Genomic DNA, 15,592 nt, shown 5'->3' on the forward strand with positions numbered 1-15,592 from the left:
CACTTTGTTATATCGCCACACGTATAGAAAGAGAAACGTATATTTTATCTTATTTCAATTACAAGCATCAGTTCAAAAGTTACCAATAGTAAATAAACCTATGACGTAAATAAACAATGCCGGCCTGCCGGGTGCCAACGGTACAAAGTTCAAGTGCAGGACGCGGTGCTTCCCAGCTGTACTTAGTTTCAGTCTCTATCTAGAAAGGAGAGCTTTCGTACACGTCTGAACCTGTCAATCTAGAGCTTCCTAGGACCATCTTTGCAATCAGCTAAGTAATATTAAAAAGGTACGTTTTTAAAATTATTTGAGTTGATATAATGTATTAGGTTATTTAAAAAGTTTGTAGAAACTTTGAACAATAAACATAAATTTACATATTTTTCTGTAACATTAATCTTGTTGAAAACGTTAAGTAGACTGTATATAGTATTCAAAGTTTCTTATGTATACAATTTTATTGATCTGATTCTATAATATTGTATAATTAGTTAATGTAAATATGTGTCAAAGTAAGAAGAATTTATTATGCATTTAGTTTTCAATTCAGTATTTCAACAAATAGTATAACTTCATCAAACCCCTTATAAAACTGGTATAGATGAATATAGTGAGAAATTACTTTTTACACTGAGCCCTTTCGTATTGTGAATAAGTCTTACTATGCCATTCTGCTTTCGATAACAATTTTTTAATCAATTCATGTACTGCGGTCTGTCAAGTAACTAATTTAGCTTATTAATTGAATTTAGTAAAATAATTCTTTTAGTTATTGTTATTTCATATTGAATTAATTATAATTTGTAAATACTTCTATTCATTACACAGCTCTGGAAAAAGAAAAATTTGTGATACGTAAGATGCTACTGGCTATTTAGTATTGCGAAGGAGGAAATTTAAGTATATTTATGCCAATATAGAACAGATTCTACATTTTGGAGAAAAGCTGCATTTAATACGAAAATGTATTTATTCAAAATTGTTTCATGTATTATTAAATCTACTTTCAAACATATAATAATTCTTTCACCAGTCAGTCTATGAACTTTATAGAAGTTTGCAATTCATAGAGTTAAAATCAAATATACATGAACCATATCCCATATAACAATGTATAGAGTTGTAGTATTTCTAGTACGTACCAGTTAATTAATTTGACCCATTAGAACGTTGCAAGAACGTTTTGGACATTATGTCTTACATTATCAGTAGTAACTAGTGATATATTCAGAATATTTTGATTTAAATAAGATCATAGGAAAATTTTATATTTGTTTTATTCTTATTAATGAAAATTATTATCAAAGGCCTCAGTTTAGGAATTTTTAAATTTAACATATTTTTTTAAGTAATCTCACAAATACTAGAAAACATAAATTTGAGTATTTGAAATGATTTATTATGTATATATATTATGAGCATTATTTGCACATGAGTAGTATTTCTTTAATATTAAGAAAAAGTTAATTAATACGTTGAAAATGATTTTGTTAAACATAGTCTTATACTCTCTTCATATTTTTAAATTATATAGAGAATAATTTATTTTAAAAATTGAAGTGATAAATGCTCGAATATTTAGAGCCCTTTATCTCCTCCAATATCTGGGTAATATAATATTGTAATTTTGACACTGTAATGAAATAACTAATATATTTTTTATCACTCGTGCATGCAAAGTGCCTGATTTCAGTCTAGTTTTTGGGATCGAAAATGAATCTTTTCATGCCAGTATAGTCGCGCATGCGCAATAGAGGCTAACTTCACTTTCGGCCCGATACTTTCCTCTCTAGGGTGGAAAGTGGCTACTTTCCTCCCAAGGGACAAAAGTATAGTACTTCCCACACGGGCTGAATATAGTTACTCTTGACCATATGAGAAATTTAATAAAAAGGTTCTGTTTAATTTTCATGAGGAAACTAATAAACTCTGAATAAGGATATCCGGGATATACAGAATCTTACATTTATCTGCAACTTCAATTTTATCTATTTTTTCATAGACTGCAAATTTAAATTATTGCTCAAATTCTCCCTCTTTCTCTTAATAGCGTTAGGTTTATTAACCCTTTCGCTACGGGCGGGTTCTCCGCCGCGGTATTTCTGCTGAACGGAGTGCCGCGACATCACTGCACGTTACGCAACGCCGATCGTCAGCGAGAGTACCGCGGCGGAGAACCCATACTGCTTGAATGTTTTCGAACGAACAAATTTTTTTCCGAAGGGTATTTATAAATAAAGAGTATTCCAGGGTATTTCTAACGCTGAAAGTGAATTATCGTTTTACAGTAAGCACTGACTTTATTCGGTACGAACGATCGAACAGCTACAAAATCGAAAAAAACGGTTGGCCGCCATAGATCAGTGGCATCTTGCGGAGAGCCACTATAGTGACCCGTAGTACCTCAGTGGCATCTTATGAAAGGCCACTATAGTGGCCCGTAGTACCTCAGTGGCATCTTATGAAAGGCCACTATATTGGCCCGTAGTAGCGAAAGGGTTAATAAGAAAACAAACAATACAAATTTTAAAGCACAACTAGTGGCATAATTATTTTTCGGGTATCTTACGGAAAATGTAATGACTGTTTAATCGATAAAACAGCAGCACGGACAAGATGTTTATCGTATTTCTTTTGTTTTATTAGTACCATAATCGAATTTTTTACCCATAACAGGTTCGTTTTGCATATGCAAATTTTTTGATTTTATTTTTGGGGGCTCCGCCCCCAACCCCCCGGCGGGGGCTTCGCCCCCTGCGCCCCCGAACCCCCCCTCCTCCCCACGTCCTCCTTATGGTCGCTACCTTCAATCCCTGCATCGACCCTTTTACGTACTCTTTCATTTGTTGTTTCATTAACTCTTTAGTTACAATTAATTACTGCTAAATAATTTATTCATACATTGGACATCTGTAATGCACTCGTGATAAAAAATATCGTTTGTTACTCGGGACTACTTGACAATTGTACTCGTGTGATGGCAGCCCTCGCTTCGCTCGTGCTGCCAACTTCACACTCGTTCACAATCGTCAACTTTCGTCCCTTGTAACAAAATATACTATTATATGATCATGTTGCTGTTCTAATACATAAAAATCGTAGCAACATCTGAGGATATCCGGAGATGCTCTTGATAAATTTAAGATATTTTTCTAAAATTATATAATATCCTAAGTGTAAAATTTTGTGCTAGAAGAGTATTCCTAGTTTACACCATTGTTAATGATAATTAGTCGACTTTCGAAAACCCTTTAAATGAGTACACTCGACACTCTTGTTCACATCTCATATCTAGTTTACTTGATGTCTTAGGCCGCGTTCATGTTGGAGCTTCGAGCGTCGACAAGAGCGGCGAGTAAAGCGGAGATAAGAGCGGCGACAAAAGCAGCACGAAATATGTTTATATTGGAGCTGCGACGAGAGCGGCGATGCTAGAGAAGAGTAGATTTAAGCAATGACATATTGACCTATGTATCGTTCCACCTGTTTATTTCACCTTTCTATAGATATTTACCTGTCAGTTGGCCTATTGACTTCCTACTGAGTTAAGTACAATTTAAATTGAAATTAAGATGAAGGACTTAGAAGTTCTCATCTCCGAAGTTTATTTAAGAGCTCCCTTATGGGATCAAAAGGATCGTTTGCACCACAATAGATTTGTTTTAGACAAATTGTGGGATGAAGTGGCAGGAAAAACTGATATGACAAGTAAGGTTCTCTTAATTCGTAAACTGAAATTTAAACAAAGCACTGAGTTTTAAACTGAAGCAAAATAATTATGTTTATTGACGGGTTTTAAACAAACAATAATTGTAATTATAATTTAAATTGGATTACGGCAAATATAGGTTTTGAACAAATTCCGTATGTTTTGGGAAATTTGATTTGGTCTTCCAACACTTGATGTTTGTGCATTCGTAACATTACCTTCCCATATCGTACTCGTGTTCCTACAAGATTATGGTTAATGCCCTCTCTGTCAATAATAACATTGTGCAGCAAACATATATACATAATAATATTATCAGCTACATCTACGGAAGTTTGAATAGCAGTTCCTAATATTCTCCATTTAGAATTTAAAATCCCAAACGCACATTCGACGGTTCTTCGTGCTCTTGATAAACGAGCATTAAAATAGTGTTTATCTGCGTCTAATTCATGCCTTGGATAAGGTTTCAGTAGATTAGGCAAAAGTGGGTAAGCTTCATCGCCTAGAAATACGTATGGTACTTTTATGTCTGAGTTCGGTAAAACTTTTTCTTCTGGAATTCTAAGCCGTCCGTCAGACAAATATGAAAATAATGCCGAAGCTCTGAAAGTTCCACCATCACTTTGTTTTCCATATCCTCCCGCCTCAATATTTATAAACTTGTAATTAGCGTCAACCAGTCCTTGTAACACTATTGAAAAATACTGTTTATAATTATAGTACATTGAACCTGAGTTAGGTGGACAATCAAATCTAATATGTTTTCCGTCAATACACCCAATGCAGTTAGGAAAGTTCCAAAGATCATAGTATTCTTGGGCAATTCTTTCAAAATCAGTTTCAGTGGGAAATTTCATGTGTATTGGTTGAAGTCTTTCCCATATTAATTTAACAACTTCTTTTACTATACACGAAATAGTAGAAACTCCAATTCGAAACGATAACGATAAACTCCTAAAAGATTGACCAGTTGATAAATATCTGCAATTAAGAAAAGGTTATTTAGTAATTTAATTTTTATGGAATATTTCATTTTAAAATCCTAAGAAAACCTATTTATGCCCATGCACACTCAGTCAAAGGTTAAATCAATGATATTAAAAATGTCAAATGCTTGAGTTTAATGAAATATAAACTTTAGATATTCTTTCATTTTAAAGTTAAGAGTTTTTTGTAAGTGGAGGACATGTATTCTTTGGTGCCCTCCATGATATTAAGCATTTGTCTTTTTTGTAGGAGTAGTAGCACGAAACAAATGGAAGTCGTTGCGTGACAAATTCTGCACAATTTTGGCATCCACTCTGAAAACAAAGTCTGGAGATGGCCAAATACCTGATTACAGGGGCGAATGGGTCTATTTTAAACAATTATTGATTTTGAAAGATCAATTTACACCCCGAAAATCTAGTGGAAATTTCCCTCGTAATCAGGAGAGTCAAATTTACGAGGAAGTAGCTGAAGAAGAAGCAGTTGAGGAGGAAAACCTTCTCCCATCACCAGAGTCACCAATAGACTCACAGATTTCAAGGCAGGATACATTTCCTTCATCCAAACCTTCCTGCAGCAACATTAAACCTGCACCTATTAGCAGAAAGCGATCATCTAGAGATGATATCGGTGAGGCTTTATTGGACATGGAAAGAAAGAAATTAAAATATTTAGAGGAGGAAAAGGAAGCTAATGAGGATTAAGATTTATGTTTTTTCAAAAGCTTGATTCCTCATATTCGCAATTTTTCATCCTTGGATAAATTTGAATATAGGATGAAGGTGATGCAAGTAACACAAAATTTTATTAAATCGCGTGCTGCCTCTACTGCTACTGCTACTGCTACTACTACTACTGCTACTACCACTAATACTACAGCTAATAATAACTTGGCCGGTTATTATCCAACAACCTCTTCTGCTGATCAGAACCCTGTTAACACTATCGAAATGGAAGTACAAAATCTGTATTTTAATACAGTACATACAAATGTAGAAGGAACTGACCAACCCGTTTTTTATAATCTATAAAATATAAAAGTTTTTCCAAATTAATTCTGTTTACAAACCTTACTGTAACCGTTAACCGCTCTTCCGGTAAAATCGGTCTAGGATGAACATTTCCCCAATCTTTTTGAATGTCATCAGAAATTTGCGATAATAAATAATCAAAAGTTTCTATTTTCATCCTCATATAATCAAAGAATTTCACATAATGCAGTCTTAACTCATAATATAAGTGATGAAACTCTCCAAATATTGGTCTAGACGCATTTATAGGATGTGCAGAATATTGCCTCCCTCTACGTCCGTTATTTATACAATAATATTGCAAAGCACTTGACGATAATGCAATTTCTTCGTCAGAATCACATATTTCTAATATATAGAATTGACACTTCTCAACTTACTAAACTACAAATGAATACTGATCATCGATAGCTAATATCATAGATTTAATTTCGTGCAAATCTCAGCTGTCATTGGTGGAATACTCCAAAGTTCAACTCTACGCGTTGTTCTACGCGTGGCTCAACGCGCTGCTCTTGTCACCGCTCTTGTCGCCGCTTCAATATGAACACCTTCATATAGAGGTATATTATAATTTTCTTTGCTTCGCTCTCATCGCCGCTCTTATCGCTGCTCGAAGCTCCAACATGAACGCGGCCTTAGATACAACTGTCTTTACATTAATCATCCTAAATTAAATTCCTCATATTAGTGAGTAGTGCCTATAAATGTCGGGAGGCTGTTTGTGCGCGGGAAATTTAAAAACTCTAACAACCATCATCTTAATTTAGGGACTTTTTTGTAATTTTTTGCTAACTCCTTTTTTTAGTAGAATTTGAGCATGAGTAATAATAACAATATAATAAAATTAGAAATGCAAACAAATCATTTTATTACTAGGTTACAGACATGAATAAATTATTAAACAATAAACGTTTACTGAGGAAAGCGAAGAAGAGGCATAGTCAATCACTAGCCGTTGCTAATATGAGTGAAAATGTATATAAATATAATGAAGAATCAGCTTTAGAGAATCCTTCTATAATTATGGAAGATAATAATATAGAAACTTTTCATACGAATATGGAGGAAGCAAATATAGAAAATCTTCCAATACTACCAGCACCTTGCTCTTCTAGTGGTGTAATCGAAAATATACAAGATAGTAATTATTCAAATGAACAGTTAATTGAGGAACACGATAATGTTAAAGAAAATGCAGATCATTTCGACAAAAAATTAGCTGAGTGGTCGATTGAGGAGAATATAAGTCACGTGTCATTAAAAAAACTCTTATCCCTTCTGCGTGAAACGCCTATAAATAGAGATATATTGCCTAAGGATCCTAGAACATTATTGAAAACACCTCGTAATATAAATATAAGAAACATGGATTCTGGTTGTTACTACTATTTTGGAATCACCGCATCTTTAAATGCTCTTCTTTTACAGTACACAATAAATCTGGTAAATGTAAATGAAATTGCCATAAGTGCAAATATAGACAGCCTTCCTATATCGGAGAGCACAAACAGTTCACTTTGGCCAATATTATGCTCAGTAAAAAATGTTCATGGTTTAGCAGAGAAAGTCTTTTTAGTTGCTATTTATCATGGGGAACAAAAACCAGATAGTAATGAGCTATTACATGATTTTGTCGAAGAGTGTACGAAGTTAACAGAAAATGGAATATTATTAAATGCTACCAATTACAATTTGAAACTTCTAATGTTAGTATGCGATACACCTGCAAAATCTTATATTTTAAAAATAAAAAAGGGCACAATGGATACTTCTCATGCACTAAATGTACTATGGAAGGTGACATGTATAGAAATGTGATGTTTCCCAGAAATTAATTATTATATGAATAGAACTGATACATCGTTTAGAAACCAAGAACAAGAAGATCATCATATAGGAGAAACAATTTTGATAAAAATTCCTAATTTTGATATGATAAATGGGGTTCCTATCGACTATATGCATGCAGTTTTACTAGGAGGAGTTAAAAGATTGCTCTGTAATGCGCGTTACGGATGGGTTTTTGGAAGGCCTCCATATAAATTGCATGTTCGAAATATTATTCAAATAAATGAAAGATTGTTAGCTTTAAAAGAATTCTTTCCCTCTGAATTTTCACGGAAAACAAGATCGTTATTTGAATGTAAACGATATAAAGCTACTGATTTCAGACTACTCTTATTATATACGGGCCCCATTGTATTCAAAAATATTGTGCCAAGAGCAATGTATCAAAATTTTTTAAATGTAAGTATAGCAACTATAATTATGATTAGTCCACATTACTCTAAAGTGGAAAGAAAAGTATTGTTTGCCCATCACCTCTATAAAAAATTCATTTCAAATTCGATACGCATTTATGGACCAGATTTTGTCACACAACATACATTCGTATCTGCGTTTAATAGATTCTGTAAAATTATACGGCTCTCTGGAAAATACGAGTGCATTTGAATTTGCAAACTTTATGCAAATTATTAAAAGAATGCTGAGAAAAAGTAATTAACCTTTACAGCAAATAGTAAAGCGGTCTATAGAGCTTCAAGGAAATATAATTGGTTCAGATCATACCATTAATATAAATGACGTTTAGATTTCAATAAAGCATTATGTAGGGCCCTTAATCAATGGTTGTGAATTTCCATATTTTAAACAACTGAAATATTCAAATTTTTGTATCAATATATCAAAACCAGCTGATAGATTTGTTGAAATGATTAATAAAACAATCGTAGAAGTTGTTAATATCGCATTATCTAGTGATTTGAATGATTATATGGTATTAGGGTATATATATGTAAAATCTTCATCTCTTTATAACAAACCATACTGTTCAAGTAAATTAAGCATTTGTATTATTAATAAAGAAAGCTCTGAATTAAGCACTTGGAACATAGGAATCATCAACAGAAAATTAATGGTTCTACCATATAAGCATCATTTAGTTGCTTTCCCAATTTTACATACTTAAATAATCTTATATAGTAAATAAGTGCAGTACGTTAAATTTGACTCTGTGTAATGCAAATTATGTCCTTCTATTGTTAAATTGTATAATTATGGTAAATTTATTTTATTTGTTTCAGTAGTTCGTTTATATATATTGTAAATATGTCTTGGATAGTTTTAAAATTTATTAATAATACGGTCGATGCTGTGCCATCGACTTGGTACGACTATGAAATTAAAAAATGTTGGTGGCCCAAAAATGCAACAATAGAACAACAGCGTAGACATATACGGGAACGTAGTCAACCCGACAAAACGTGGAGACTATATGCTGCGAACATTTTAGGCACTTACGGTTAATATCATTTATAAATTCTTAAAAATAAATCCGATATTAATAGGATTTCCCAAACACTTTTAAAGTCGAATACGCGGAGCAATGTTACAGCGTTATTTGTATATTGGTCATTCTTCATCGTATCAACGATTTTCATGACGCCAGGGCTCATATACTTATAATAATGAGAACAGCTATGCAAAGAAAGAAAAAAAATCAATTTTTAAAATTCGGGCTTCTTTATTAACTAGAATCAGCTCTTAGCGTTACTGACACTGTATATATGATGAAGATATAATCAGTTTACAGATAACACTCTATAACATTGTCCCGCGTTTTTGACTTTAAAAAAGTGCTTTGAAAGATGCTGTTAATTTTTAATTTACTATATAATTTCAATAATTTTTTTTTATAAAACAGATGACCTGAGTCTCGCTGACCGTAAGGCTGAAAAAGCCAGGACAACAGATCAACTATCATCGCAAGATGAATGTTTAAAAATACCCAAACAGATGAATAAGGCCAACTTAAATGATAATATTTCATCTGAAGACAGTTCTTCTGATTTCAGTTAATAATTTGTAGTATTTTTTCAACAGACATTCAGTTTTAACGGGATTCCTCGAGCAACTTTCACATCAAACACATAGGACAATTTATCAGCATTATTTTTAAACCTAGTTTCCTTTTATCATATTACTTCGGTGATACCATGAACTGATAGAGTTCATAAAGAACTCAGATTTTTCAAAAGCAAAAAAATTGTTTTTTTAGATTTTCAATAATTTGGTTTCTTTATCAACTAAATTAGTTCCTGCTTTGACCGAGGCAGTATGATAACAAAAAATTTGTTTACAAGTAACGCCGTACCATTTTTCCACGTTTTAAACTCTTAAGGTGCTTGAGAAATGCCCTTAAAAACATACTTTAATCTGCTGTATTTTATATTAATTAAATTATATATCACATTATAGACTATACTTTAGCGGGAACCAAAAAGAATCAACCAAAATCACACTTTTCTAACAATACTAACATTAAAGAAAGCATAAAGGAACTAGAATAGTCATATAAGCGCTTTGCTGTTTGAAGACTTTAAATTAATAAAGGAACTAGAAAAGCAAATGAAAACAGTAAATCAGCAGTTAAAAGAAATCAAACGTAAATTAAAATATTTTTTTATTAAGCACACGGTTTGCCATGTAAATAATTCAAATCATATAACCTTAATGTTATAGTTATATTGCAGCTACAGAAGAGATATCAATTTTTAGCATAGAACTTTTCTTAATGCAAATTAAAAGATATTTTAGAAAGGTCTTATCAAAAAAATTATACTTCTTATAATTACTAAGTTAAATTAAGTCATGTGTTCATAACCTGAATTATTTTATCTGGTGACCTGCAACATTTTAAGCTGTTCAATGACAAATAACTAAAATTTTTTATAGTGTTGCAGAATCAATTTCTAAAGGAGATAAATTTAATACACTTGAAATTAGATTCTGTAAATGAATCTACTGCTATTATTGAAAAATGCTTAGTAAAAGGTGCTGGAGCCTCCACAAATATTAAAGAGAGGCCTTCCATTATGAATTTGTTTCCTCTAAAACCAAATAATTTTCAAGAATTGGAAGAATGGTTAAAAACTGAGCAAAATCAGCAGGATTTGGTAACTTTCTTCTGTTACAAAAAACTGATGCAAGAATTTAACGTCAGACTGTTAGAAGCAACTTTTTTTTCAGACTGATGAATTGAAACGACTTGGTAGCCAACATGTCAAAGACATAATTAAACGTCTTATGTATACAATTTTTTCCAACGAATTAGGAATGGAATATACATGGGAAGGAAGTAGAGGAAAAAAATGTTTTAGAGATACAAAAATCGCGTCAATTATATTAGGTAAGAAATTACATAAATGGATATATGTACATATGTATGTAAAGACTATTGATATATTGATTATTTTTATCTCTAAAATGTTATATAAAATTCTTAGGGGCTTGCAGAAGAAACAAAAATGCTGAAAATAGCACAGATTCTGACGCTGTCGAAGTATAAAGACTTGGCTGTTACGAGCAAAAGACAGATATAATAATAATAAAGACAAATTAAAAGAGAAAGATTTGAACAACGAATAAACTACGAAAACAAATGATAATAAAATATTTTCTAAAAAAAAATTACGTTACTTCTTAATATTTTGTCTACATTTTATTATTATTAATTTAAACAATTTCCAATTTAAGTCTAAAAACATTAAAATTTTAAATATTTATAATCCTAAAAGCATATTTATAATAATGGTTACACAACTAATAAATAAGATATTCATATAATATGGTTTATAAAATGTTACTTTAATTTCCCCCTAAAAGTACAATAGTCTATATAAGCAGTTTTCTTCAATTTTTATCCAAATGTTCACCCTTGACATTTAAATTCTATGTTAATTCTGATTACGTACACTGTCATACAGTAGAAAATGTCATATCTGCCATATGAAGAACTTTCATAAATTTTTTTTTAAACTATTACTGATATGCATAAAAAGGTTTATATCGGTTAATGTCGATGATACGGCTTTTGAAGATTCAAAAAATGGTTAATAACATTTTTATGAAATCAGTAAAAATTTAAAATAAGATTTTAGAAAAGCTCTTATTATTGCGGATTCAGTATTATCTATTGTATGGCAGTATAATATAACATACACTGCATGTGCAGAATCATATCCGATGAATGTAAGATGAATCTTACATGGAGCAACATTGACACACACACATATATATTTTATATAAATAATACGTTAAATGAACATTTATGTATAATCAATGTATATGATTGTGTTATATGAAGTGAATGTACTATGTATAAACAATTTAACATATACTGTATGTATAAATTCATATCCGATTTATGTAAGATGAATCTTACATGGAACAACATTGACGTATATATTTTATATACATAGTACGTTAAATGAACATTTATGTATAATCATTTTATATGATTATGTTATGTGAAGTGAATGTACTATGTATATACAATTTAACATACATTTTATGTACAGATTCATATCCGATATATGTAAGATGAACCATACATGGTGGAACATTGACATATAAATTTTATATACATAGTATGTTAAATTAATATTTATGTATATTCAATGTATATTGAATATCCATTAAACAATACATTATAAATATTCAATGCATATAATTGTGCTCTGTGGGATATAACATCTTAGATTTTTTGAATTTTACTTCAAAGCTTTGGCAAGAAATCATCTTAATATACTCTAGCCATTAATGAAAACAAATAACAATGCATCTTTTAAAACTTTTACATGTATTTTCCCCCTTAAAAAATGTACACTTAAACTTATATCAAGAGACACGGTAGTGTCTCGATGGCAAGTATATAAAAGTAGAAAAAGTCATGCCTATACCGCCGTCGAGGAACTACTCTCTTATACAACTAGTTGAGGCGTCCCAATTTTCAAACCGATTTTTCTCCGCGAATAATCCATTGCCATTATTTAAGTAAAGCTTTTTTTAAAATGGTTTTGAAAAAGCTTTCATTTGCGCCTAAGAACATCAAAATCGGTACACGCAATCCAGAGATCTCATACTCTGTTAGCTATATATATATATCGAAAATTAAATATTTCTCCATAATTTTCTTCTTCTCCAGCCAGAATGTATGTATGTCTCGGGCTGAAGTTGGTCGCTAAGAAAAATGACGTCATTTTCACAACGCTTCCAACATAATATACTCAACGATCAAACTATATGGTTGTGAACTGTCAATTCGGCGACTATATTGAACTGTGTAAATTGTAATGTGAGGTTATTTTTATTTAATGCAGTGAGGTTATTCATCGTGTTGCGATATTGCATCTGTTAATTTCTACAATCACAAATAATTCAATTAACAGTGACTGAAGGATTCGTGAATTAGATAAGTATAACAATATATTTTACAATACAGGATGTAGTATACTTTGTGGTATTTCTTTTTCAGATTAAATTAAGACAGAACATTTTCATATTCATTGATGAGGATAGAGCTGACTGGATTAAATAAGATTAATATTTACAACTCTGTGCCAATGAGAAGCATACTTTCAACATTAATGTGCATCGGTCATTATCAGGAGGATATTAATTGAATGAAATTGTTAAGGTATTTAATAATCATATGCTAAACTTTCAGGTATTGACATCATTAATAAAATGCATGTTTTGCTTTTTGTTTTCTTTAAACTGATAATGGTTGTAACTATACGATAGGTTATATCATATATATACGAACAAATATTTCAGATTAAATTATGGCAATGCTTATTTGAAAGATGTGAAACATTCCAAAGAATCTTCATTTATGTAAAGTACAAGTTGACCAGTATTTGGATTTGAACAAATTATACGATAGTAGATGTTTACAAAAGATGCGAAGACAACCAAATATTACAGAAGTTAGGTCAACAGGCAATAAAGAAAATGGAGATGGAGCAAAATCAAATACTGGTAAGTAACTGAGATGTTTCATGTTCCTTCAAATATTTATTTTCTTTGAAGATTAAGATTGTTAAATGATGAATGTGATTTCAGGCTTACTCATAGTGTTATCATTTAGTATTTTACAGTCACTGTGCAAGTGTATTATAGCAAATAGTAATACTTGCGCTTTTACTTAAATACATTTGGTACAATTGAATTAAAAATCCAAGGAGGAAGATTCGCACACGTACTGACTATTGGAGTTGAATCAACAATTGGGCTTTTCACTCCTGCATTCTGGTACTAGAAAGAGGCAAAGATGAAAGCATTGAAAGATTGGCAAAGTAAGAATAAGCCAATTTTCAGAAAAACGTCATCCATTGCTCAGCCATAATTTAAGGATGAGACTCATTGGATGAAATTCTGTAAAATTGAGTTAATAACTGCTGATTGTTTTCCTCTGTTACCTAAGTAGTGGTAGCTAGGGGGTTCCTGTGACACGGTGGTGAGGGGAGTGCGGGTGTGCGGGGGGGAAGTGTCTTGGGTTCCTGAGACATGGGGGTGAGGGGGTGCGGGTGTGCGGGGGGAAGTGTCTTCTTGAGAGCTGGAGTATATTGGGGGATGAGGGGGGTGCGGGTGTGCGGGGGGAAGTGTCTTCTTAAGAGCTAGGGTTTATTGGGTAATGAGGAGGGTGCGGGTGTGCGGAGGAAATGCTTTGGCTATGGGGAGTGAGAGAGAGAGAGAGAGAGAGAGATCCCTCTCACCCTCTCTTTCTCTCTTAGAGTCTCTCACCCCTCTCCCATCAGCCTAGGGCCCGGATGGTTAATTATCCTACGGGTCCACTAGTTCTCTAAGGCTTACCCCCTCTCCCATGTCACTAGGGTCCGGATGGTTAGTTATCCTACGGGTCCACTAGTTCCCTAAGGGTTACCCCTCTCCCATCACCCTAGGGCCCGGATGGTTAGTTATCATGACAGTTACCCAGAGAACTTTTTTTGTATTTTAGTTGGTGGAGGAAAAAGTGTCTTTTTTCTCCACTAGGTGGCGATCACGAAAATTACTGGGGCAGCTATACCGCTAGGGGTCCTAAGCATCTTACGGACTGCCATTTTTGTTTTCTTAGTCCTGCCCTCGGAGGGTCTTTTCTCCCTCCACATACTTATCCTAGACCCTCCCACTATTTTCCTACTATGGACCCGCCATTTAACTTGATTTCACATTTAACCATTTTTCTTCCCTCTCAACCTACCTCTACACCATTGAAGGGTCTTTTTCCCTCCACATACCCATTCTATTCCCTCCTACTATTTTCCTCCTTGGGTCCTTCTTTTAATTTCACATTATACCTTTCTTGAACCTTTGATACAGATTCCTTTTTTCTTATACAAGCTGTCGATAAATATAAAGTGAAAAAATATGCAGTATCAAATGGTTATTAATTTAGCGTATAGACAGAATTCTCAAGTAATTCCTATAATTACAAGAATAATAGGTGAAATCATGTAAAATTTATTTCCTTGTTTCTTTTTTCTGTTTTTTTTTTGTTTTTTACAGATTAAATTAAGGGAAATAGGAGTAGGGGAAAAGAAAGAGTCTTTTAAATAAAATTTATCATATAATTAAAAACGAACATGAAACTTATATAAAAACTAATACAAATGAAACTTATATAAAAAACTAATACAAATTAAACTAATATTTAGCCCATTCAGCTAATAACAGACTCTGAAACATACAAAAAATTTATTAATATCAAGTAAATTGCGAACTTAATTTTTATTATTTACCTTCTATTTGTTTTCGCACCCACTTTGCGAAAACATCCACCTCCTGGTAGACACAGTGGATTGGTTTTCCTGATCTGCCACTGAATTTTAATTTATACAGTTCGCATGGGAGGTTGAAAGTTGTAAAATGTTGCCTTAAATTGTTATACTTGGGGCACTTGTAATATTCTAAATTAATGCATTCAATGCCCATTAAATTTAGAATATCACGTTCTATAGTGCCCCCTTTGTATGCAACTACTGGATACATATAGTCTCGTTGCACAATTCTTATG

At 32.4% G+C, this 15,592-nt stretch overlaps 2 protein-coding genes across 2 annotated transcripts in view; both read left to right on the plus strand.

Annotated features, from left to right (window-relative positions):
• LOC136774330 (diacylglycerol kinase theta) overlaps positions 1-15,592 on the plus strand; it is a 2,104,019-nt gene that overhangs the window by 598,060 nt on the left and 1,490,367 nt on the right. The window lies entirely within an intron of this gene.
• LOC136774322 (uncharacterized) lies at positions 7,778-10,573 on the plus strand. The gene is made up of 5 exons (XM_066728535.1): positions 7,778-7,980; positions 8,820-9,037; positions 9,440-9,589; positions 9,994-10,180; positions 10,471-10,573. Exons 2-4 carry the CDS (start codon positions 8,845-8,847, stop codon positions 10,083-10,085), a joined length of 435 nt encoding a protein of 144 aa, XP_066584632.1. The 5' UTR covers positions 7,778-7,980; positions 8,820-8,844; the 3' UTR covers positions 10,086-10,180; positions 10,471-10,573.

The sequence above is a fragment of the Prorops nasuta genome, unplaced genomic scaffold, assembly GCF_024137725.1.
Source record: "Prorops nasuta isolate Cenicafe-Biocafe unplaced genomic scaffold, Cenicafe_Pnas_1.2 PNAS00001, whole genome shotgun sequence".
Taxonomy (NCBI): Eukaryota; Metazoa; Arthropoda; class Insecta; order Hymenoptera; family Bethylidae; genus Prorops; species Prorops nasuta.

Bases quoted from the DNA above. Each gene is read 5' to 3' on its own strand.
- LOC136774322 (XM_066728535.1), top strand. From the start codon at position 8,845: ATGTCTTGGATAGTTTTAAAATTTATTAATAATACGGTCGATGCTGTG. The intron at 9,038-9,439 runs GTTAATATCATT...TTTATAAAACAG, and splicing joins GAACATTTTAGGCACTTACG to ATGACCTGAGTCTCGCTGAC. The intron at 9,590-9,993 runs GTTAATAATTTG...ATCACATTATAG, and splicing joins AGACAGTTCTTCTGATTTCA to ACTATACTTTAGCGGGAACC.